Here is a 25,501-nt window from a genome sequence, read left to right on the forward strand (position 1 = left end):
GGAGTAGCTTCATTTCGGGGAACTGTTTGTTAATGTAGTTCGCGTGGTGACTTTGGGGTTCGGGGCGCTCCGTGGGCCTGGGCTGTGCCGGCGGAGGCTGTGGGACACGGCGGGCGAGCGTCGCCCCTCGGGCACCCCGCTCTCTGCGCTGCCGGGCGCTGTTTGCTGTAACGGGACTTAAATAAAACCTCAAAACCCTATTCCTGCATTGCTATTCACTGCGGCTTGGACCGGGCGGCGAGGGGAGCTTTAATACTTCTTAAAACGATGTGAAATGGCTGTTCCTCGCCAATTTAACCAGCACAACCTCCCCGCGAGGCCTCCCCGTACTTTGATGAGCGGGCCGCCACACACCCAGCGCCGGCCCCTGCCCCGCTGCCGCAGGGGCGGTCCGGGGCTGCCCCGGAGCGCGGTGGGAGGAGGAGGAGGAGGGCGGGAAGGAGGTCCCGCCGGGAGCCGGGGGACTACATCTCCCTCTGCACCGCGGGCCTCCCGCCCCAGGGCGGGGAAGGGGCGGCGGCGGCGGGCCCGATGGCGGGCGGCGGCGGCTGCCGGCGCGGGCGGGAGCAGCTGGAGCTGGAGCGGCTGGGGCCGGCGGCGCGGCCCGGCTCCTGCCCGCCGTCGCCGCCGCTCTCCGCCTGCTCGCGGCAGGCCTGGAGCCGGGACAACCCGGGCTTCGAGCCCGAGGAGGACGCGGCGGCGGCGGCGGGGCCGGTGCTGGAGATGGAAGTGGAGTGGGGCAGCCGAGCCGCCTCGTCGCTGGGCAGCGGCGCCGCGGGGCCGATGGCGGGCGGCGGGCGGCGGGCGCGGCGGGGCCCCGCGGGGCGCGGCGGGGCCGAGGGGCCGGGCCGCCTCCCCGGGCCGCCCGACGGAGCCGCGCCCCGCAGAGCGGCCTGGGCCAAGTGCCTGGCGCGGAGACTGCGAGGTGAGGGAGCCCGGGCACGCAGCCCGCAGCCCGGCTCGGCTCCTCAGCCGCTTCCTGCGCCCTGCAGTTGTTTGTGGTCTCTCGTCCTCCTTTCCCTCTGCCCGTGTCCTTTTCCATCCTTCCTTGTGTCTCTGTGTCCCCATCTCTTCGTGCACATCTGCGGTTGTGTCTCGCCCCCGTCTCGCTCCGTCCTTTCCCCTCCTCTCTGCCTCCCGGGTCTCACTGCTGGCTGCTTTCCGTGTAAGACACTCCCGCACAGGGGAAGTTCAGGTCGGACATGAGGATGGATTTCTTTACAGGAAAGGTGGCGTTGGAATGGACTGCCCAGGGAGGTGGTGGAGCCACTGTCTCTGGACGTGTTTAACGAAAGACTAGGTGTGGTACTCGGTGCCATGGTCAAATTGACGTGCTGATGTTGGGTCTTAGGTTGGATGTGATGATCTCCAGAGGTCTTTTCCGACCTCGGCTTTCTGTCCCATCACCAGGTCTTTGGAAGGTTGGAGCAGAATGTTGCTTGTGCTTCTTTTTCAGCAATACGCTGTTCACAGAAGAGGTGGTTCGGATGGGATGGGATACTTAGAGTGGGCTGCTGGGAGGGTGCTTGAATCACTTATTTTTCTCTGCAGTATTGTTCAGTGCCTTGGTGCTGCCCTTTACAGTCAAGTGCTTCCTGTTGTCACACAGATGGTGACCAGGGACAGAGCTGGAAGCAAAACTGAGCACATATCAAGTGAACATTTGAGGTGTTGTTCAAGGCTTACTGCAGTAACTCCCTGCTGAGCAGGCTTGTGCAGGGTTGATTTGACAACAGCAGAGAGAATGCTGGATGGGGAGTTCTTTGGATTTAAGGTTGTGGGAGCACATTGAAAAACCCTCCCTTCTTTTCAGAGAAGCTTAAAATGTCAGCTTCAAACTAGAAGGATTTTAAACAGAGCATTTGTTTAAGTGTAAAATCTTTATAGTTATAAAGCTGCAGAAAAAGCAAAGCATATTTAGAAAATAAAGATTCTTCTTCTGAAATGTGGATTTTCTGAAGATAGTACATAGTACTGTTACTGGCTGCCACAGCATCAGTGGAACTGTCAAAACAAGCTTGACTTTAAGCAAGTATTTGTACCTTCTCTGATTTTCATGTGCATTCAAAGATTGTTTGCTGTAATGATTTCTCTAGCTTTGGCTGTATCGCACCAAAAGAAATCCCTCTTGAACATTGCAATATCTTAGTGGTATGCAAGTCAGACTTGCAGGGATTATGGAACAGAGCATGTTTTCTTTTTAGCAAATTTTATTGGGACCATGTTCAATGACCCAAGTCACTTCATAACAAGAAGGCAGAATAACCAGGAAAAACTACCAGTAATAATTGTGTTGTGCATGAATTGGCACTGTGCTGTTTGGAGTCTCCAGTGGTGTGTTTGTTTTAGTCCATTGCTGAGCTAGGTAATTGCCTAGGAAAAGAGCTGCTTCACATGGAGAAAGTTAAGTCCTTTTATAAAAACTTCTACAAAGTTTCTATACTTCAGGTGCTCCCTTTGTCTTAGTTGTTGCTAAGAAGGAACCTCCTGTGTATATTTTTAAGTGTGGTAAAAAGCAGCAGTGTTTGTACACGAGGCGAATGTGAGTGACCTGGTGGTGGCCTGGCAGGTGTCCTCCTGTTCCATCTCTGTTGTGGTTTGTGCAGTAGTACTCAAAACAGTTTCTGGTGATTCCTGGCCACCTTCTATAGGCAGGTGTAGCTAAAGTTACTGTAGTCGACAGATCCTTTTCTGGCTCTTTGATGAGAATGTTGCCATAATTTCCTGGGCACAGTAAATGTCTGGGTGAGACGTGGGTGCTGTGGAGGTGCTGCAGGGCACTGTACTTCTGTGGAATAGGTAACACCTTATCTGAGGAATGTGATCCCTGTGCTGCACAGTTTAAAGGGGCTGATTGCCAGCCTGACATTATTATAGGGCACTTGAAGCATAACTGCGGGTTTACTATTGGAAAGAATACTCCACAGTTCTTCTGACATTCCATGGATATCCACAAGTATCTTTGAAGGCTGGAAATGGTGCATTCAGTTTTATTTCGAGGACTACAGGAAAGTTGTTTAATGGAATTCCATCTCACTAGACAGAATTCAACAAGAGGGAACAATCCTTTGGATATCACAAGTGATAGTGTCACCATGGCAAAAAAAGTTCCACTTATTATTGAGGGATGTTCAATGACAGATTGCACTTTACTTGCTGTGAGTTATGGAAGAAAAATGCAGAGAGGATTTAAAGTATTGGGATTTTGGTAATTGCTGTAACAGGAGTTACTAAGTGAATAGAACCAGCTATCAGTAGTTGAGGTTCTTCTTTCTGTGGATTCTGTTCAGATTCTAACATGAATATTTGTGAAGTGCCTTTAGTTCCTCTAGTTTTACAGATCTCTTCAGTAAATATCCCAGATGCTGAGAGGAGAAAAGGGACTGATTATTCTGCTCTGTTAAGGAGGAAGTTACCAGAAGTTTTGATGGGTAAAAACAAGGTGTGTTTCCAGAGCCAGCCTGGAAAGGTAATCCTGCCTTGTAGAGCTGTACTTGGTCACCCAGTGCTGCCATGCCCTCATGTGTGTCATCACTAAAGTGTGTTGGGCATTTCTTGAAAGGTTTTCTTAGTTATTGTTATATAAAGGTACAAAATACCCTTCCCAGTCACTCGTTAATTGCTACTTCCATGAAGACTGCTACATACAGAATGAGTATGAGCAACTGTTAGTTGTAGATTTATTTGATAAAAAATACACAGATCCAGTCAAAGAGTAGATGAATAGCAAATGGATGTAAGAAAACAAAACAGTTTTGTTGCTTGCAGCAGATGTCAAATCCAGCACTGCTTATCTCTATGTTTGATGCATCTAAATCAATATTCTAATAAGGGAACAGGGGAATAATATATTTATATTTCAAAAATGTAACAGCTAATGAAAGCTCCAAGCTAGCTGATGGGAAAATTCATTGTTCATTTAGCAAAAAATCATTGTGTGATCCCTGGTGCTGTTTAGTTGGATTTTTTCTTTGCTGTAACTTTCTGTTCTTTGCTGACTTGACACCTAACGATAGTCTAATATGACAGAGTTTGAGTTTGGAAACTTTCTGCTTCTGCTCACATTTCTTATTGGTGAGTAATGTGCTGACAGCCGGGACTTGGCTTTCTGGCCAGCTTAGCTCACTGGCTTTTCCAGCCTTTTTCTTCCTCTCTTCCATAATGTCTTCCTGCCTTTTTTATGGAGGTTGCTAGTGCAATGTAGTGCTGTGCTAGAGGCTGAATTTTTTGAGTTATTATTGACTCAGTAAATGTTCTGGGATTTGTGTTTTTGTCTTCAAGAATGACATAATGGGGAGGATTTGGCATTCGGTGTAGTAAAGTTGCAGTCTTTATTGCACATTTTCAAACTTGGCCTTAAAGAACAGCTTTGAAAAAGCTCTCTGTCAGCTCTGGGGCTGACACTAGGGAAGGCCCTAATTTACCAATTAAGCCATGTGAACAGAGATTAACGCTGAAACTCTTAGTGCTTGCTGTGCCTGTACAAGAAAAGTTTCCAAGTTTTTTGTCACAACTTAAAAATGTGGTAGCTGAAAGGCTTCAAGAAACATCTAACACATTATTTTTTCTCATTTATGCAGATAGAGGGAAGAGTTTCCTTATTCCCATCTCTGTTAGCAAACAAAGGTCTGCAGCAGGCATCTTAGCCCATTGTCTTAGCCTTACAGCAGTGGTTGCAGATTGACTGAACTCATGCTTCATTGTCAGGTTTATAATGTGTTTTGGCTATCCCTTGTTACTGTTCCATTTCAAATTACTGTGGTATGTTTGATGGATCCAGGATTTTTCCGAGGGAGTTTGTGGTTACTACATGTCCATCTACTGAGAATGTAAAGGATGTTTTGAAAAGTTGGCAGTTTAAAACACCTGAAAAGGATGGAAGTTTACTGCAGTTCTGTAGGAGTTAAATTTTAGTTTTAAATGCTTTTTCACTGATCAGAAACTGAGGTCAAATTACCTTGCTTTAGGTTTAAATAAAGAGAAGCTCCATGAAGGGAAGAGTCTGAGCAACAGCAGCTGTTCCCAGCTTTTTTTCTATTCTGTACTAAGCATAGGAAATAAGGATGGTGATTGCTAACTGCATTTTGTTTCAAGGTGGTTGTTCCTTTCAAAAGACTCCGTTTAAAAGATCCTTTTGCTTTTTTGTTACCCACTTGGAAGAGATCACCAAAGTTCAATAGCTTCTCTCCTTGTCTTTTTGGGAATGTCAAGCATTATATGAAGTGAGGACCAGGCAGAAACAGTTCAGCTGATGCAGTTGCTCAAGCTGACAGCTAGACTGTACAGCAGGTCTCATTTAGGCTGCTACTGATGTTTAATTGATAACTCTTGGTTGTGCAGGGAAAGAAATCATGCAGAAATGCTCACCAACATCCCTGCTGTGTGTCTTGCCTATGTGAGAGGGGAAGGTTATGATAAGGTGTTTTAAAAATGTTTGACTCAAGTATCCTCCTTTCATGTAGAAAATTAAGACTAAAGGCTCAGTAATGAATGTGCATTTTCATTTGTTGAACAATTATTTGCTTGTTTAAGAGAAAAACATACCAAAACACTGCATTTCCATTTCTTGAAGGATGGCTGTTTGTACATGTCTCTGTATCCTTGTATCTGTTTTCATACCATGTGGTTCTAAGCAACAGCACTTCTGCAAATCTTCCACAGATTCTGTTAGAGTTCTGCTGAACTGTTCCTAAATTATTATGGTATCTCGTTGATAGTTGATACTGCCTGAGGCCTCATTCTGTCTACAAATGAAGCTCCTCTTGCTTAAACTTAAAATCCATAGAAGAACCTGCAGCAATGGTTAAGCTTTCAAGTTTAAAGTTAAGCTTTCAACAAAGGTTAAGCTTTCAACACCACTTACTATGTCACTTCTGTATCTGTGCACATCATTATATATATATATATATCTTTTTCCTTTTAAGGTCTGTGGGGGACAAGACTCATGGAAGAGAGCAACACCAGCAGAGAGCAGTATTTGAAAAGTATATTACGGGAGCTGATCACGTACATGGTTTTCCTCGTGGTCCTGTGTGTCTGTAAGTACTACCAGTGCATCCAGTTCTGTACTACCTGCTTGTGATTCCAGAAAGAAGGTTGTTTGTGGGAGAAGAAGTAATAGACAGGTAGGCAAATGCTTGGAATCAAATATTTCTCTTTTTTCTGCTGATGGGCTGTTGCTTGAGACTGAAAATATTACAACTTTCTGCACCTTAACAAGTTTAGAGTCTTCAGACAAGATGATAATAGACTTGTTCTTTGTTTTTAGAGAGCATTTTTTTATTGTAGTACTACATGGCAGTGTGATACTTCTGCTACACTTTTTGAAATCACTGAGCAGAAATGGTAAATGAAGAGGAGGAGTTAGTCATCCAGGACAGATAATTGAATCACCACATTTGAAGTTCATCAGCAAGATTATATACAGATCACAGCTGGAGACTTCTGTGGTTTGTGCCATTTCTTGTCTTGATACCATATGAAGTATCATAACAGGAAAGAACACAGAACATAGTAACATTCAATTTACAATGCAGGAAACAACTTCTTGTGGAGTTACAAACTATCTGTTTTATTTGTTTGTTAGGGAGAAAACCTACAAAATGTGTACACTAAGTTACTGTATCTTTAGAAAGCCAGTATGTTTCAAGTCTCCAGTTTTTAGTGTGAGCAGTTCTGGCCTAAATGCCTGAAGTGCTGGTGACTCTTGATTTGGCATTTATGATGACTTGTAATACAACAAAGTGATGTTTTAAATTTTTGTGAGAGGGAATCTCAGAGTGAAAAAGTAAAGGCAAATTACACTGGTAGTCTCTGAGAGCAAGTCTGCTCTGCTTGAACCTAACAGAATTATTAAAAAGCCCACATTTTATGCTATTGACACAGCTGTTTTGATGTTGTACTGCAGGCATGTTTATATATTAAATATCACATTTTTTTTCCCTTCCTGAGTAATTTAAGAATGCTTAGAGCAGGTTTATGAACAAAGCAGTGCAAGGGTACTTGTGGCTGGCACACTGTAGCACCAGGAGAAGTGTTGCAGTGAGGGGGTCTGCCTTAAAGTGAAATTTGTTTCAGCAGGAGAAGTTTGACCCTTAACAGGCTGTTAACTGTTTTGCTACAGAAAAAGATTTTTGCTAACAGAATAAAGGAAAAATGTAGTGTGTTAAATATCTGGAGATATTGCTAACTTATTAGTATTTTTTAAGTATCCTTTTTATTTTTCACAGAAGCAATAACTGGAGGTCAGTCTGGTCTGTGGCTTGGCATGCCCTAGGAGAGTGCTTCCCAGTGCAGGCTAAATGATGTGGGCATTTCTTGTTCTCTTGTTGTTTGCAGAGTACATGTTTAGAGAGAATCTAGGTATTGCACAGTCACATGATACATTCCATGTGCACAGCAGAACTCTGTTAAAAATAGTTTTTGCTCTCCAGTTGTTAAGGTAAACAAACAATTTATAAATTTTATACAATTACCAAAACTGACAGTGATTGTTCAGTAATTTTTCAGACTCCTCTGAGTTTTAGCCGTAGAGTGGTTCAAGTATTTACACATGGTAATAATACCTATTGGTGATGGAGAGACAGGGACATCTGAGCTTGTATCAAGAGCCAATTTTATTGAGAATATAAGGCATTTATATATGGTTTTACTGCTATGGCACTTATATAAGGTTCTATTTTTGGTAACAATTTCCCATTGATTACACATTCTTCATGACATCACAGCACCTGGTAACATTATCTTATCACAGAAGTTTTACAACATGTCTCTTGCTCACTTCTTGCTCAGGGAGAATTTATCTGTGTTTGTCTCTCCTAAGGTTTCTGCTTGATCAGGCCTAGGATGCCAGGTTAATCAGTTCCATTGTACTCCATGTTTTATTCCCCATAAATACCCATGCCAGAGACTATTTCCTCAGCCCATCTTAGCTTTATACATCATTTCATAATGTATGCTCTGTGGCCCTCAGCCATACCTTTAGCCCTGTGTGAGGAAAAGGAGTAATGCAGTCCTTTATTTTCTGTGAGGAGTTTCTCTTAAAAGCACTGCACAGCTGTACTGGACATTCATTGCCTAATCCATGTCATTCCCAGTGCCCTGCAGTATCCTGGTTGACTGTCATTATCTGCTCACAGAACATAATTGTCCTGAGGTCTTTGTGCCATCTGTGCCAGTTCTCCCTGCATGCCTTGGATAGCACAAGCCACCTAAAAAGGCACTGCCTGCCTCTCTTCAGGCTGCTGAATTGTGCCTTTGTTTTCCTTGAGGCTTACTTTGGTAGAAGCATTTATAATAGAATGAGGTGTGGAAAGGAGAAGAGAGTATTATAGATTGATTGATCAGTCTGCCTTCACTGCTTTTTGTATTTTAATCACAATTGACAGGTAAATGCTGCTTGGTGTGGGTTTTGTTTTGGAGCTTAATGGTTCCACAAATGCAACTTGATGTATTCAAAACAAATAAAGGTTTGGTTTTTGAGAGGTGTTGGGGTTTTTTTTGTTTGTTTTGTTTTGTTTTTTGTTTGTTTTGGGTGTTTTGGGTTTTTTTTTGTTTTTGGCGTTTTTTTGTTTTGTTTTGTTTTTGTGGGGTTTTTGGTTGTTGTTGGGTTTTTTTGTTGTTGTTGTTGGGGGGTTTTTGTTGTTTTTTGTTTGTTTGTTTGTTTGTTTTGGGTTTGTTGTTGTTGTTGTTGTTGTTTTCAGGGTTTTTTTTCTCTTTTTTTCACTCCTTCATCTCTCACTCTTTACCAAACCTCCTGCAGTGACTTATGGGACTGTGAGTTCCAGTATGTACTATTATACAAGGGTTATGTCACAGCTCTTCCTGGAAACACCCGTGTCAAAAACAGAGAAAACTGATTTCAAAACTTTGTCCACAATGGATGACTTCTGGAAGGTAATCTAAACCCAAGTTTTTGTATCTCTGTTGCTGTGGTTCACTGGTACTGTCATGAACCATAAATTTAACCTTCAGAATCTTTTTTTCCTAATGTGGTCAGGCTTGTGTATGAAAATCTATGTGCACAATGTCAAAGCTATGGAACAATATGTGAAAATTTATAACTCAAGTAATGTTGGTGGGGCAGGGCAAATTTGTGAAATGTCTTTGGAGGGCAGGTCATAGTAAAGTCTTATGCCAGAGAAATTATTAACTGCAATTCTAACACTTGTGTGGAATGAAGATTTACAAAAACAGTGCTGGCAACATGCAAACTGAAGTTCTGTCATCCTCCCCAGTTCACAGAAGGCCCTTTGCTGGATGGTCTTTACTGGGAGATGTGGTACAACAACAAAACCATGGCAGAAAACAAAAGCTTCATTTATTACGAGAACCTGCTCCTAGGAGTGCCCCGCATTCGGCAGCTGAAAGTCAGGAATGGTTCCTGCTCCATACCCGAAGATTTAAAGGAGGAAATCAAAGACTGCTATGATGTCTATTCTGTAGCTAATGAAGATACTGCTCCTTTTGGACTCCGGAATGGAACTGCGTACGTAGCATTCCTGTAGATACAGACTCATTTTTTATATGTGACCCATTTTTCTATCTTAACTTTATGGTGTTAGTCAAAGGAACTTTTGTAACTTCTTTCTCAGAGGGTTACATCAAAACTTTGTAGCAAGGACCCCATGAACTAAACCATATTTAATAGCTAATGCATGTTTTTTGGTCAGGTTTTGTTGATGTCTGTTTTATTCATTGCAAGTTAAAGGTGGAAACACCAGTGTGCTCTCTTTCACTTCTGAACTAGCTGGACATACACCAGTGAGAAGGATTTGAATGGCAGCAGCCACTGGGGCTTGATTGCCACATACAGCGGGGCTGGTTATTACCAAGACCTCTCTAGGACCAGAGAAGTGACAGCTCTGCAGATTGCAAGCCTGAAGAAGAACCTGTGGCTGGACAGAGGGACCAGAGCAGCCTTCATTGATTTCTCTGTGTACAATGCAAACATCAACCTGTTCTGCGTGATCAGGTATGAGCAGAACCACGACGGTGTTCAGTTGCACAGTGTGGGTTGTAGACCTGGGGTTCTCTTGTGATTGTGTTGTTTTGGGGACATAGGTGAGTATGTTTTGTGTAAAAGGAACAGGCAACTGAAGTGCCATGCCTCCCTGTCAAAGAATAGAGACTCCTCATGGAGTCTCTCCTGGCTTTCCCGGTGCCACAGTGCCTTGGGTGGAGTTTGCAGGAGACCTTTCTAAAGAGTTGGCATATTCAAGTAAATACATGGGTATAGACCATCAGCCTTTGGTTTAGGCAGCATGAAACAGGCAGAGAATATAACAAATCTTTCTGTCTCTGTTTCCTCACTGTTCCTGAAAGGCTTTGAGTTTTAGTCAAAATTGAGTGTGGTCGCATTTACAACTTTTGTGTGGTGTGAAAACTCAGAATCCTATGTGGGTTTGTTTCTATTATTTAGACAATTATACAGATAAACCCAAGTGTCTTTTAGTAGTGCTTTTCTTCAGTCCTTTTTAAATTAAATTCTTTATTTCTTTGCCTTTTTTCAAATGCAGGTTGCTAGTAGAGTTTCCAGCCACTGGAGGCCTGGTTACATCTTGGCACTTTCAGCCTGTGAGGCTGATTCATTACATCTCCACTTTTGATTTTTTCCTGGCAGCCTGTGAAATGTCCTTCTGTCTTTTTGTTCTGTATTATATGGTGGAAGAGGTCTTAGAAATTCGCATTCATAGACTGCGCTACTTCAGAAGTGTTTGGAATTGCCTTGATATCCTTATCATTGTGGTAAGTAACCTTTGGAATCAGGCTAAAATTGCTTTCTAAAGTGCACTTTGTGGGAGACATGAATTACTCAGTTTCCTGTTGTAGTTTTAAGGTACAGGACCATCATTAGGAAGGACACTTCCAGACTATTAGGCTATTCAGTCTGAATATGACAATTTTAGTCTGTGTTGCAATGTTGGTATGTTTCACAAAGGTGGTTGTTCTGTCTTCAGTGCTTTCTGCCTGGTGCAAAGTTAGACTATTTGTCCATCATGCATTTTCAGTTTTTGTTTGTACAGACTTAGCTTTTATTGGAGGTGACAAACTTGCCCTCCCTTCTACATATCTGGTACAGACTATTGCACTGGCTTTCAAATAATAAAATCATCTGCTTTAAAGAAGTGATTTGCATTTCAAGGAATAGGACTGGGATTTGAATATGTTTGCAAAGAACCACAAGGAGATTTGTCTTGGTATTAAATACTCACCAGCTAATACCAAGTTTGAAGAAGGGCCTCAGAGTTGTAGAGTGCTAGCAGCTGTCTAGGTTAAGTGAACAGTGTTGCACATCAGCAATCTTAATGCACAGAAAATATGAGCTTTGGATATAAAGCTGCATAATATAATTCTTTCTGGGCTCAGACTAAGCTGTGCTTACCAAACATATACAAAGCCAGAAGTGCTGAAACAGTTCCAGTCCCATACTCGTTTTGTGTCTTCAGCCTTGGATTAATCAAAGGTTTCAAGTCTTGAAGCCAGTATTTGTATTCCAGGGAAATCATACTTGCATCACAGTGCTTTGTAAATGAAGGGCTGCTTAGGAGGATGTTTACATGAACTGTGTGCTGTTTTTTACACTTAATGGTTGGGCAGGGATAAAATGCTTTGCTGTTACAGTCAGTGAAGAGTATTTAAGTGTGAGTGTAAAATTCAGTTCACACAAGAGGTCAGAATTCTATGTTTATGCCTTGCCTGAGGGACATTGTTTAAATGTAGGATTATGTACTTATGACTCTCTATATGTGGTGAAGTGTTCACTTACAGTAATGAAGAGCACATTTGCAGAAGTCAAAGCAAGAAAACCTCTGTGGTAAAACTGCAGCTTCTCTGCTGTTGCTTGTTCTGGGCAATACTGCTCAGTCTGTGCTCTGGAGAAACTGTAGTACCTTTTTTACTACTGCTGTTTTTCTGCTCTGTGTTCTTTTACACCTTTGTGTGTTTGAGTTGTCATATTCCCTTCCTTTCATTTTCTTCTCTGTGACATCACTTCTGTGGTCCTGTTAGGTGCCACTGTCATCTTGTTCTTCACAAACAGTGGCGAGGAAATGACTTCTAAATCTTCTTACTCCCAGACTATTTGTCTGTAGTCCAGGACTACAATGGTTTTACTGTGAAATGCATGAAGTTCCACATATCTTACCTTTATCGAGCATAAATGTCTCAAACAAGTTGTTTTAAAACCCTAATTACTTTTTGTAAATGTGTGTGTTTCTTTTGTCCTCAGCTGTCTGTGGTAGCTATAGGAATTAGCATCTATAGGACATCAACTGTCGATATGCTCCTGAAGAAGCTGCTGGAAGATCAGAACTCATTCCCCAATTTCGAACCCTTAGCATATTGGCAAATGCAGTTTAACAACATTGCTGCAGTCACTGTGTTTTTTGTCTGGATTAAGGTAATTCAAGACACACATCTTTATTCTAACATTAGAATGTAAGCAGTATTCTGAGTTTCATGAGTCATGTTATTTGAGATTTACTCATGTTTCTCTCAAAGTCAGTCCTGTCAGAAAGTCAGAACAGTGATAACTTCTTGCAGATGAAAAGCTAAGTTGTAATTTGCCACAGGTGTAGTCAGCTCTTGTTTAGGTCTAGAAGACGTAGTCAGTGCTTGTGTTTTATCAGCAGACATGTTAAGAAATGTTTTTATTGCTCCTCAATTAATAAGTCAGTAATTCTTACTGGGTACTGCTTTGTCTCCAACCGTGTTCAGTAAGACATCTCATGTAAAAGAGTGGAGAGCAATTACGTTCAGGAATTGTCTTCCTTCTGTTTTCAGCTTTTTTCTTTTCTTTTCTTTTTTCTTTTAACAGCTTTTCAAATTTGTTAACTTCAACAGAACGATGAGTCAGTTATCCACCACGATGTCTCGCTGTGTCAAGGATGTCATTGGCTTTGCCATTATGTTTTTTATTATTTTCTTGGCATATGCTCAGTTGGCCTATCTTGTCTTCGGCACTCAAATTGATGACTTCAGCACTTTCCAGGATTGCATGTAAGTACAGGTATAAAAATGCAAAGAAGGTTTTGGTGCATTGGTGAATTGGTTACTTTATCAGAGACACATCCTGTGACACCCATCTAAGCAGATAAGCTGCGGGCACACTGCTGTTGATATAACCTGGTAGCAAACACTTTTTTATAACATTTTTATCTCTGTGTTATTGCTGTCAGAGCAGTAAGCCAAAAAGGGCAGGGCTGGGTTGGTGTGATATGATTTTTACAGGAGTTGGTTACATTCCTAGACAAAGCAATGACTCCATGTTCAGTGATTAAATGCTTACTGAAATATTGGATGCATAATAAGGCTGTGTTCCTAATAGTGTTCATAGTTGATTGAGTCAGAGTCCATCTTAGCCAACCACAAAATTTATAAGTATCTGGAATCCAGGAGAGAGACAGGACTTAATATAAGATTGCTAATCAATTTTTCCTTGGTTGATTTGGCACAACATAACCTGGTTGTTGAGGAAATTAACAGGTTGTTCATTCTCTGATTTCCCCTGCTCCCTTACACTGGGGCAGTGTTGCAAGGAGTTTCTTGCAGAGAAGTGAAGGAACTGGAAATATGGTGATGATTGCCAAGCTTCTTCCAGCTTAGAGGGAGAGGGTTGGGGTTGTATGTGTATGAGGAAGGTGGGAGTGGGTCTCAGAGCTTCACAGTAGTAACTGTTAGTTTGCTCTGCTTCCTGTTGTGACCGAAAAGGAGAAATAACCCCCATGGTTTTGTTCTGTGTGTGGTACGTGACTGTGAGTTGGGTTATGCCTACAGATGTGCTTGATGAATTGTTTTTGCAGTCCCTGATAAAGTGTTACAACAGTGCAGATCTCTCTGCAGCCTATCAGTCACACTGCTAGAATAAAACAGTTTGAGAATCCTCGCACAGCTCCAGTAATATTTTCTTCAGCTCCTGGATGTGTTTTGTTTTTTAAGATTTACTCAGTTCCGCATCATTTTGGGAGACTTCAACTTCACAGAGGTTGAAGAAGCTAATCGAATTTTGGGACCTGTTTATTTCACTACATTTGTGTTCTTTATGTTCTTCATTCTTTTGGTAGGTACACTTTGTTTATGTGGGGTGGGTCAGTGGCTGTTTTTGCATCACTTGTCCTTTGATTCCTCATGTGACTTCTGGGGCATTTTCTGATAATGATGAATGTATGGCCCATGAAGGGGCCGGACTGCTACATGACTGGTCAGTACACTCTTTCCTGTTTTGCCTCATTTAAAATTGATTTGCATAGTATGTTTTTTTTGTCATTCTCATGTAGTGCTCCACATTGTGGGTTTTTAATTTATTATTATTATTATTAATTTTATTTCTAAAATCTGAACAGTGCCTGGTTGGCAGATACAGCAAGGCTGTCTCTTTTGGTGAAAAGTAGCTGTACTCCTTGCAGTCTCTTGGTTCATAAAGTGCTCTAATGTGTGGCTGGTTGTGGTTACAGCAGCCTTGTTCTTGTATGCCACACACAGCTTTGCCTGCTCCAAGAGCATGGTTCTTCAGCAGTCTCCTGTATCATCATAATTTTTAGTGTTATTTAGTGACCCTCATAGTTAGTGCAGCTTTTTCTTGCTATTTGAGATGAGGAAGAATGGCATTCAGATTTTATTTGTGGGAAAATACTTAATCTTGGATGTTCACTAGTAAGGATGCAGAGAATTTTAAGTGTTTTGTGAGGAATTTAAGTGTTTTGTGAGGAATTTAAGTGTTCGGTGAGATGGGCCAGGATTCAATGAGAAAATAACATGTGTCACTATGTGCCAAAGGTTCACACAAAGCAGGTTTCCTATTTGCTTTGTAGCACCTAAAGCATTCCAGAGGAACAGTCTAGTGTCCAGCAAGGGAAAGAAGTATCTTTTTTCTAAGGGGCAACAGAAAAGCACTGGAAAGTGAAGTCAGAGCAGGTTATAAAATACTCACTGTAATTTGTGTATTTTTTAGTATCATTTTGTATGTTTTAATATCATTTTACCTGAATGAAATGTTGATGCAAGTCCCTTGAGACCAGTCTGAGACCTGGAAATTAAGTTAGGGAAGATGGGCAGAAAGCACCAACTCTTAAAGCTGGGCAAAATAGCAGCAAAAAATGGCACAACAGTGAATTGTCAAGGTACCTCTTACTTCTCTGGTGTTGGGTATGAATGTCTAAAGATACAGCACTGAAAGATTGTTCCAAAGCATGTTTTTTAAGTCCATGAGGAAACACTGCCTTTCTACATTGAACGTGCCAGTAAACTGGATAACTCTTCTTGAATGTGCAATTTGTAACTCAGTCATGTTTACTCCATGTCTAGCAGGAGCCTTTCAGTGGTGACAGCATGGTTTGCTTAGGTTACATTCTTGGCACAGGGTTAGTGAGACCAATATTTTCTCCTTTTTCTGAACAAGAAAGAGCTGTTTCCACAGTTGGTGCCATAAATGCCAAGTGCCTCATTTTAAGCTTTTTGATTTTATCTTTAGTTTGAAATGCAAGTAGAGCTGTAACTAGATAAGAACCTTTGGTTTGTGCTGGTTATTTCAGGATGAGTAGTTAACTTGATTCCTCTGGCATTTTTGTTGCCCGCTGTTTTGCCTGGATTAATTCACAGCTGTTACCCGTGTAAATTTTGCCTTGCAGGGTTTACTGCCACTGCTGTCTGTAGCTGTGAGCCCTCTCTGGAAAGTAATTCTCCAGTTATGTTAATAACTAGTGGTGTTGAGTAAAATTTGTTATGCTGCAGCACATCATATTTCAATATCAAGCTCTGGATGTTAGTTTCATTTTAAACACATCACCATTTTCTTCTGGTCTTTTGAAACAAAATCTGTGTTAAGGTCTGCACAACAAGGTCATAGGAGTAGTAGGGCTCAGCCCTGTTGAAGTTTGAAATTTCAACATTTTTGTTTTCTCTTATGAACAGAACATGTTTTTGGCCATTATCAATGATACCTACTCTGAAGTCAAATCAGATATGGCACAACAGAAGGCAGAAATGGAATTGTCTGACCTTATCAGGAAGGTAAATGTAATACTTTGTTTTTTTGACATCTTATTCGTCACATCTGAACTTATTTCATAAAATACTATATAAACTCTACAAAGTAAAGGTGGCAGCAGCTGGTCAGAGTACACATCTCAGTTAAAATAAATTAATCTGAGCTGAGTGTAAATTAAATGAGTGAAAACTTCTCATCACAATGTATTTCAGTCATCTGAGACTTTGCCTTGAATGCTCACACTGAACACACTGAATGGGATTGTACAGTAGCTGATTTCTGTAATCAATAAAGTTATTAGAAATCTCGTTTCATTAGAAACAACAGATTTTACTTTCTCTTTTAGGGCTACAACAAAGCCATGATCAAACTTAAGCTGAAGAAAACTACTGTTGATGACATTTCAGAAAGTCTGAGACAAGGTGGAGGAAAACTCAACTTTGATGAACTCCGGCAGGATCTCAAAGGGTAAGGGAGTTGTTACTTTTTACCTTGAATAGTACACCCAGGGTCTTGTGATGTTAACTTTTTGATGTGATTTTCCTCTAGCAGAAGCACAATGTGGATAAAGACACACACCAGAGTGGTTTTCCCTGTATTATGGCTGGTGTTGGCATCGCATACCAGAGAAAGGTTTTTGAAGCTCTGGGGCCCAACCTCCTTAAATTTCTGTGTTTTGAGGAGAAAAACACATAAATCTCTGAGGAAGCAGAGACCTAAGGCCTTTGAAGAAATGTCAGTGTTTCTGTCAGATCACTGCAGGAGTTTGTCAGGAGTCCAAGGCGAGGGTACAAATCAAGGAGATATAGACCAGAGCTGTGAAGGAGAAATGTTCAATGTAGGGAAGATTGGTCCTTTAACTAATGAAGGAAAAGGACTGAGGGGTTTTTATCAGTGTTGTGAATCTATAGGCAACACTGGGATGTCTTTGTCTTGAGGATGAAAGTCTATTTGAAGTGAAATGTTTTCTAATACAGAGTTCTTTCAGCATCTGAAAAATGGAAAGTGAAGGAAGTGCTATTTCTGCCTTTTCAGGAAGGGGCACACAGATGCAGAGATTGAAGCAATATTTACCAAATATGATCAGGATGGGGACCAGGAATTGACAGAGCATGAGCATCAGCAGATGAGAGATGACCTGGAGAAAGAGAGGGTGAGCTCAGCACTAGGAGTGGGATGCATCCAGCACTGTCTGCTCCCTGTGCTGGTTTCCTGCCTCAGAAAAATCCTCTTGTCCCCCTTCACTTCTGCTGTCATTCCTGGCTGTCTGAGCAGAACTCTAAAAAGGCACAGGGGAACTGATACAGACAGGAGCTCTTTGACCTTGACACCACCATCCCCCATGTACAGGTGAAAGTTTTTTACATCTTCTCTTTCCCTCTGGCTTGTGTTTGCACAAAGGAGGATCTGGACCTGGATAGGAGCTCTCTGCCACGTCCTCTGAGCAGCCGCAGCTTCCCCCGGAGCCTGGACGACTCTGAGGAGGATGAGGATGAAGACAGCGGGCACAGCTCCAGGAGGAGGGGCAGCAGCTCTAGTGGGGTTTCCTATGAAGAGTTCCAAGTGTAAGTTTATCCTTCTGAGGGGGACAAATCTGCATGTTGGCTTCTGGTTGGTTTTTTTATTTCATTGTGTGTTTTCTTCTTTGGGTTATATAGTATTCTCTCCTTGATATTAATCAAATTATTCATAAAAGCAAGTGTTAAGATTTTGTTGCGCATAAGTCACTCCTTTTAGTAGCTTTCAAATAATATCTGAACTGAAGGTGCCTTAGAAAGCCTTGTGAGAGTTGGTTAGAATATAGAAAATCAGAATAAACAAAAAAACCCCAAAACAACAAAACCCAAAGCAACAAAACCCCTGTCTTAAAATCTTGTCATTGAAAAGTCAGAGAAAAGGGTCATGACGATAATGACAGAAAAGATTTTTCTGTTTTTGTAATTAGTAAACCATTGAGTTATTTTAAGTACAGTGAGAGCTTTAATGGTTGTTTTTAATAAGAGTAAGTTACTCCTGAGTGTGTATTTTGTCTGAAGTGATAGATCTCCATATTAATTAATTACAGCAACACTAGCTGAATAAAGAATTACATAACTGCAACCAACAAATTTTCATGATGATGCCCTAAGAGCAGAGTGCAAGATGTACTTTTTTTCCCCCATGTTTTACTTTCTTGCTCTGGTATACCTTATCCCTCCTAGATAGAGGACTGGTCTGTGGGGAGTCAGATGCGTGCTTGGATACCGGTGATGTCTCATCCTTGTCTGCTCTGTGTGTTGACATGCTAGAACGGTGCTGACTGGGCAATGTCCGAGTCACTGAAGCTCCCACTTGTTGCCCTCAGACTCATGAGGCGGGTGGATCGCATGGAGCATTCCATTGGCAGTATCGTCTCCAAGATCGATGCCGTTATCGTGAAGCTGGAAGCCATGGAGAGGGCCAAGCTGAAAAGGAGAGATGTGTTGGGAAGGCTGTTAGATGGAGTGACAGAGGTAAGAAACTTGCTCTCTGTGGTCTGGTCACAACCTGGATGTCTTCCTTTCTGTTGGAAAATCCTGGCTTGGCAGGATTGAAGGAGTGGCGGTAAAGAGGAGGTGGGTGCTTTGACAGTAAGTGAGTGATTTCAGTTAGGTGTTAGGAAAACATGAAATTTAAAACATGAAATTTTGGGAACGTGATTCAAGATTCAGATATGACAACATGTCTTACGGCAGCTGTGTCACCATCTAAACCTGTGATCTGGAGAGCAGTGGTGTTCAGTAGTTGCTGAAGCAGCTCCTCCATCCCTTGGTGCCGGTTGGGATTAATATAATATTTTTTGTGGACTAGTCTGTTATAGTCTATGGGATCCAGCCCAGTCTGCTCTTATTCTCCTTTGTTGCTTCTGGGACTGTGTGTGGCAGGTGGGAGAGGTCACTTCTGTCACCAGGGTTACCTGACTTCTGCTGCTGCCCCTTTCATTCTCTCTTTCCTTGAGGGCCCTTTGGAAATTGCCAATGGGAGAAGTGTGTTACTTCTGTAGATGCTAAAATCTGTCAGGTGGAATACAAGTTGTGCTTTCCTAGGTGGCAACACAGACATTTAACTTCATCCCTGGAAGTAAAAGTTTGCTGTGGGAGCTCTTTCCCCGTTAGCCTATGGAAGTACTCAAGCGGTATAAGAATTTCTTGTGGTTGTACAGGGTTTTGCCTGGACTTCAGTTTGGAAGCTGCACTTCCAGCTTGTGTCTTTGAATGTGTTTAGGACGAGAGACTGGGCCGGAGCAGTGAAATCCACAGGGAGCAGATGGAGCGGCTGGTGCGGGAGGAGCTGGAGCGCTGGGAGTCGGACGACACGGCCTCGCAGATGAGCCATCGGCTGGGAACGCCGCTGGGCCTGGGCGGCCAGCCGCGCTCCAGGAGCTCCCGGCCCTCCTCCTCCCAGTCAGATGGGCTTGATGCAGGAGCAGGCAATGGGGGGAACAACGTGCACGTGTAGCTTGAGCTTTGTAGGTGATTCCACGTGTTTCAGGTCAGTATTCAGGCAGCAAATTCCCCAGCGTGAGGGGAGCGTTCTGATCAGACCCCTGAGGACATCTTTCACTGGTTTCATCTTTCACTCCATAAATCATTTTCAGGCCCATGTAAGCCATCTGTAATGCCAGCAGTGAGAGTGTCACCCTTGGAAACAAAAATGCTGGAAACTGAATGGATAGCAAGTGGGACAAAATCTACCAGGACAGAAATCTGATTCCATGAAATATTATTGGGAACACTTGCACGAGGGCAGCAAGCTTCAGACAAAATAATGTGCAGTGGCTGGCATACTAAGAGGCTATTAACTTTCTGCTTCCTCTTGGAAAGTACAATTTTTAAAAGCTTTTAAAAGCAAATTTTATAATAATATGGCATCAGTTTGTCTTATTGATTATAACAGCTGACAGATAAAACAGCACTTTTTTTAAAATATGAGTTTCTACTTGTCTTTCTGAGTTATTCTTGGTATACTAGTATTTTACTTAATTTAAAATATTTTTTTCCTGTTTTGGGAGGTATATTTCTTTAAGCAGAAGAAAGTGCAATTAGTTTGTACAACTGCAAATTGCATCGTTCTGTGGTAGAATGCATTATAAGTAGCATTTAGCAAGAAATATTTGATAACTGCCTCCTCACACCCAACTAACATAATAAGTTTAAGCTAAGTTGCAAAGTGCCCATTCTTTAGTGCTGTCTTTTAATGATTTAAGTGTTTCTGGGATAAACATTCCAGAGGTTCTTAGATAAGTACAGCTACTTTGCAGAAAATGCATTATTTAAAAGCACACAAAACTGAAAACCACTGAGTTTTCCTTGGGTGTGACAGGGAAAGGGGCAGAGAAGTTTCTGGCAGTTGGGAAAATCTGATCTTGTGCCGTGTGAAGTTCTGATCACATCTCAACTATGTGGTCTGTATTTATGTTTGACTAAACTGCTTGTGAAATGATTGGCTACATTGTGAAATGATTTCTACACAGACTTTTCTGCTACAAGGAGGTGCAACACAGGATTCCTTTGGGAAGGTGTTTGTATTATAATCACTGATTTTTAGTATTTAATTCCCTCTGCTTTGTGTCATAGAAGCTGTATTTTGAAAGGACATGCAACGTTGAAATTCTGTTGGTTTCCTATAGAGAGCACCGAGCAGTGTTTGCAGTTTTGCCTAGGAATATGTCTCCATATGTGGAATGCTGGCTTAGGAGGGAGGCTGTCAGTTGTGCTTTTTTCCTGAAGATGGCAGTGTTCTGGTGTTTAAAGACAGAGGTGGTGAAAAAGATAATGGAAAGCTACATAATCAACCACGTCTCAGCTGTCAGTAGCGTATGTAGAGGAAAAAAGGCCAGTTGAACAAAATATAAGTGGCATGTGTTATGTTGGTGCCTTCTGTTTCAACAAGCAGTTGGTATCTCTTCATTCTTGTGGGAGTGCTGCTTAGGCAAAGCTTCCATGTTCCATATATTCTTGCAATGGCATTGCCTGGATGTGCAGTGGCTCAGAATGCCTTTTCTCTAACCAGGGAACTTGCTAAAACTAGATAGGATTCACAGCTTTCCATTTTCAATTTGATGAGAAACCATACGCACAGAAACCTAATTCATGTAAGCTGGAAGAGGAGGAAATTCAGTGCTGGAATTTCATAGTAGCTGTGTCTCGGGAACAGAATTATGTAGGAGCACAGGTTGTGGTTCTTGTGTGGGTTGTTTGGTCCTGTATTGGGAAGAAATTCAGACCCTTTCACGAGAGTCCTCATGAACTTGTGAAAACAGTGCACAGCACAGTGGTAGGGCATTTGTGTGGGATGAGAGCATTCAGATTAAGCTCTCATTTACCTTGATTGAAGGGTTTTACACCCCAGAAACCTTTCTGAGGAAAGCTTTTCAGTGTTGAACTGCATTTCTGACTGTAAACAAACAGACCAAAGAGATGCACCAGCTGTACACACGGCCATCTGGTGTGCAAGGAAAACAGAAAATACTATACCAAAGCAGTTTAAATATACAGAGCCTTGTCTTTATATTCATATCCAAAATGTGTCTTTCAAAATGTAAATTCAGTCACTCAGTTCACCTTTCATTTGTAGTATATGTTTATTATGAAAATGTTTGCATTAATAGCTGTATTTGTTGGGGTGTATTTCTGTAACACGTCGTTACTTGATAACAAACTTCATCTTGAAGTGCAATGAGTTTCCATGGGGTACCCATGTGTGTTGGGAGTGGGCCTTGCAGTAAGTGCAGTGCCACTTCATAAACGTTACAAACATTTTATTGATGCTTTTTTCAGTTTTAGATTATAATATCATTTGTCACTTACTACAAAGGTACGTTTTTTTGCATAATAATGTACAGTGTTTGGTCTCATTAGGAAGCTGTTAATTATGGAAGTCTTCTAGAATGATCAAGAATGAGCACTTTACTTCCTAATAAACATTTTATATCATCTACAAAGCAAATATTGTGCCTACACTTGGTTTGTTTATGATGGAACATGAAGGATCGTACATTTTATTTGTGTTACCTTTAGCTCATACTTTAGATTACCTAATAAAGGGAGTAGAGGGTGCAAATGAACACATTGGTCTGGGCTGATCCTAGGGATTCATTGCCCAAACAGTCCTTTTTTAACACTTTCTTGTAGATTTGTGTTTCTGCAAATGCACAGGTCTGCTTTCTGCTATTTCAGGTAGCAGCTCCCACTGCTAGTAACTGTCCCTTCATTACTTTCTGGATAATTTAAGGTTTTTTGTTTCTCTGTTCCTCTTTTTTTCCCTCCACCTTGTTTCAGGAGGGAATACTACAGCATCTGGAGGGTTTGAATAGAGCTTGGAAAGCTCAGGCTGCCATGTAAAACCTATGATTCTCTCTGGACAGCTGTATTGATGAAAATGGAATTACTAATGTAAATACATCTCAATCTTTAATTAAATACATACATTCTGGATTTATTAAGTATATTAAGCCTTTAGTGAGTGCACTATAAAAGTCACAGTGTGTGGGAAGTGGGAACTATCTATCTATCTATCTATCTATCTATCTATCTATCTATCATCTATCTATCTATTTAATACTATGTGTATGCTGTAACATTGCTGATTTTGGAAGGTTTCTTCAGGAAGTGCAATTTGAGATGCATATTTGGAATAAGAGCTTTTTGGAGTAATTCTTCCATGTCCACAGGCATTACTTGGATGTCTTGTATAGTCCAAGATTCTTGTCCAGTAAATCTAAACAAGAAGAAAAACTTGGTCAAAAAACTGAGGAAAAGGGGTTAAAAGGTTATGATTAAAGTTCTGCAAGAAATTGTCACTTGTATAACAAGGACATCCAGGTTTTAAGCACTAATCATGCAAAATAGGTACAGAAAGGTGGAGTGACAGCTTAATGGTTCAGGCGACAGACTGACATTCAAAAGAGTTGTGTTTTATTTGTGTCACCTCACACTGATGCCTTAACACACACTCAGCTGCTTCCAGCTTGGATCAAAGGGCTGCTACAAACATGCTGCCTAATCACCAGTAATGCTAAAACGAAAGTTTTCCTTGTATTGGGGATTCTGGCAGCTCTTCTGTTTTGTTTCTACTCCAAGGAATAGCCAAGGAGACTGAAACTGCATCCCAGGAGGCAAAGAGCAGCAAACTTGTGCCTCCTGTAACGGGCGTGAATTTGGATGAAATGTGGGAGCAGATTTCCTACAGCCAGGTGTTCAGGTGTCTTGGAGCAGGCCTACCAGCAGCAGGGTGCCAGGAAGGGAGCAAGAAGGGTTTTGAGATGTGGGGACTGTACTGGGTTTGTGTGGCTCTCAAAAAGTCATTAGTAATAAATGCAGTAAGATTGCCAAAGGACTGATCATGGCAGTTGGCATCAGCCACAGTTTTGCTGGTGACATTCTGAGAAAAGTTTAGACCAGTGATTTCATTCATTTGCAAAGTCGTGGAAAGAGTTAATGATTAGCAGAGACTCAGGGGACAAAATGCTCATGAAGGAATTATTCATAAAAAACAAATCAACAATGTTCATCTCTTACAGAGTTAGAATTTGTTTTAACTCCTGTTCAGGTTTTAAGACTTCCAGTTTTGAAAAAAATTATTTCCAGTGAGAAGAGTTAGGCTTTGTTTTCTGGGAAGTCACAGTAGAGGTGTTTTTGAAATAAAAAACTTAACACTGTCAAAAATGCCTGTATGTGCTGCTCAGGCTGCTGCTTTTCACTGTTGCATGGAGAGTGCTGTGATGTAGACTCTGAGAAACACTCAAAGGAACAGAATGCTCCTTTCAGGCTAAACCTGAAATTACCAGTTCATTCCAAAGTCTGAGGTAAGCACACTCCTGTACTGCCACCAGCTTTGCCTGGAGCCGAGGTGGATGCTGTCAGACTGAGTTCCCCAACTTCTCAGTTGCAGATGTCTGCGTGCAGAAGATGGAACCACGAGATGCAGCACCTTGTGTTGCAGAAAGGCAGAGCTGGCAAGCACTGGAAAGAAATTTCCATTTCTCTCAGTGTTCCTGTGATGCCATAGCTGTGTAATAAAGGCCAGCTGTGTTTCCTGGCTTAGTTATTTGAAACAGTTAAGTGAAGAAACAGGTTTGACAAAGGCTTTAATTGTCTTAACTGGTTGTAATTTCATGCCCAGCAAGAAGAGGAAGGAGACGTTGACTGGGAGAGGAAAAGCATTTACGTTCAGAATACTTCTCCTTTTTTTAAGGTACAGGAAGATGAAGATAAGATCTGACAGGAAAACTAATTTTTTTTTTAAAAGAAGGAAAATATTTAGGTCTAAAGAAGTTGTTCATGTCTGTAAGAACCATAATCATAGATTATTTAACAAAGAGAAGTGTGTCACATGGAAGACCCAGGCAAGCAACTCCAGGAGTCTTTGTTGGCATTGCTGTTTTTTACATTATCAGATTATACTCTCTCCTCCTGCTATATACCTGTTGTGTAAAAAGACACAGCTGAACACTTCCCTGAATGTTCAAGAGGCAGCAAGTTGATGCTTATAAAAATGGCATTTACCAGTTAATATGAGAAAGCTATTCACCTTTTTTTAAATTTTCTAAATCGTGATGTTCTCTTTTAGAAGAACATTTGTCTAAAGTGTGCAAAAACCTGGCACTGTAGCAAGGAATATTGAATTTTTTTATCCAGGAAATAAAAGTTTGAATACTTGTAGTGTTTATCAGCATCGCAGAGAAAATAAGTAACTACAAACCCATAACAGAAATCATTTGGGAACATTTGACTCACCTTGGACTGATGCTGGTGTGTGTGCAGAAACAATGCCCATGGTGTTAGCTGCAGTGCCTGTCTGCAGCCCTACAGAGCAGGGTATTGCATCCTCAGAACTTGACTCTGTGCCCACTGGGACAGTGGAAAAGTAATCAGAAGGCAGGTGGCTGTTTCATAATACTGGGGAGTGAGGGAGTAATTGCAGTGTTGTGTTCTTGAAGAAGCAGGGTGACTAAGATTTTGGCAAGGCAGCTTTGTTGAGAATGAACCAGACATGACCCAAAGCCATATGGAAGCAAAGATTATTTCTCTTGAAATATGAAGGAAATACATGAAACTGGAGAAGCAGAGTTTACTTATTTTAGTAGGTTGGGCCGCCCTTGAGTTTCCACAGGTAAAGGAACTTCTGTTTTGAGCTCTTAATCTATACCTATTTCATCTCTGAAGACAAGAGATAAACATACATAATTTAAAATCGTTTGTGATGTTGCTATCCTAATTGTTTTCTTTCTTCCTTCTCAGTGGATGTATTCATTGCCATTATTGTTTGACAGCTTCCAGTGTCCACCTGACATAAATTCTTTCTGTCTTTTATGTTTTGGGGTTTTTTTCAATTCTTGCTCCGTACTGGAAAAAACACAGAACTGCAAACCTTTTTATTGATTTATTCTCTCTTTTAGTGGGGTGCTACTCTACAAGCGCATTTCTCAATGGCTCCTGGAAAACCCAAATGAAACATTTGTTTTTCCTCACAGGTGGTTAGAATGCAGCCTACAAG

At 41.5% G+C, this 25,501-nt stretch overlaps 1 protein-coding gene across 4 annotated transcripts; it reads left to right on the top strand.

Moving 5' to 3' along the window:
* Positions 1-476: 476 nt before the first annotated feature.
* Positions 477-24,671, top strand: PKD2 (polycystin 2, transient receptor potential cation channel). 4 transcript variants are annotated; one of them, XM_064416619.1, is made up of 16 exons: positions 479-925; positions 5,925-6,038; positions 8,762-8,895; positions 9,237-9,487; positions 9,749-9,973; positions 10,518-10,746; positions 12,230-12,400; positions 12,818-12,999; positions 13,939-14,059; positions 15,910-16,008; positions 16,332-16,453; positions 17,021-17,138; positions 17,387-17,550; positions 18,330-18,477; positions 19,229-19,495; positions 22,285-24,671. In XM_064416619.1, exons 1-15 carry the CDS (start codon positions 532-534, stop codon positions 19,460-19,462), a joined length of 2,706 nt encoding a protein of 901 aa, XP_064272689.1. In that variant the 5' UTR covers positions 479-531; the 3' UTR covers positions 19,463-19,495; positions 22,285-24,671. The 4 variants fall into 4 exon arrangements, with proteins under 4 accessions (XP_064272691.1, XP_064272690.1, XP_064272689.1 ...); XM_064416618.1 differs by lacking the exon at positions 22,285-24,671 and adding an exon at positions 19,602-21,952; XM_064416620.1 differs by lacking the exon at positions 22,285-24,671 and having other exon boundaries at positions 478-925; positions 17,390-17,550; positions 19,229-21,952.
* Positions 24,672-25,501: the final 830 nt, after the last annotated feature.

This window comes from Passer domesticus, chromosome 4 (assembly GCF_036417665.1).
Source record: "Passer domesticus isolate bPasDom1 chromosome 4, bPasDom1.hap1, whole genome shotgun sequence".
NCBI classification, from domain to species: Eukaryota; Metazoa; Chordata; class Aves; order Passeriformes; family Passeridae; genus Passer; species Passer domesticus.

Excerpts from the sequence above, each read along its gene's own strand:
- PKD2 (XM_064416619.1), top strand. The coding sequence starts at position 532 with ATGGCGGGCGGCGGCGGCTGCCGGCGCGGGCGGGAGCAGCTGGAGCTG. Across the intron at positions 6,039-8,761 it reads CCTCGTGGTCCTGTGTGTCT|TGACTTATGGGACTGTGAGT; the intron begins GTAAGTACTACC and ends AACCTCCTGCAG. Across the intron at positions 16,009-16,331 it reads TGTCTGACCTTATCAGGAAG|GGCTACAACAAAGCCATGAT; the intron begins GTAAATGTAATA and ends TTTCTCTTTTAG.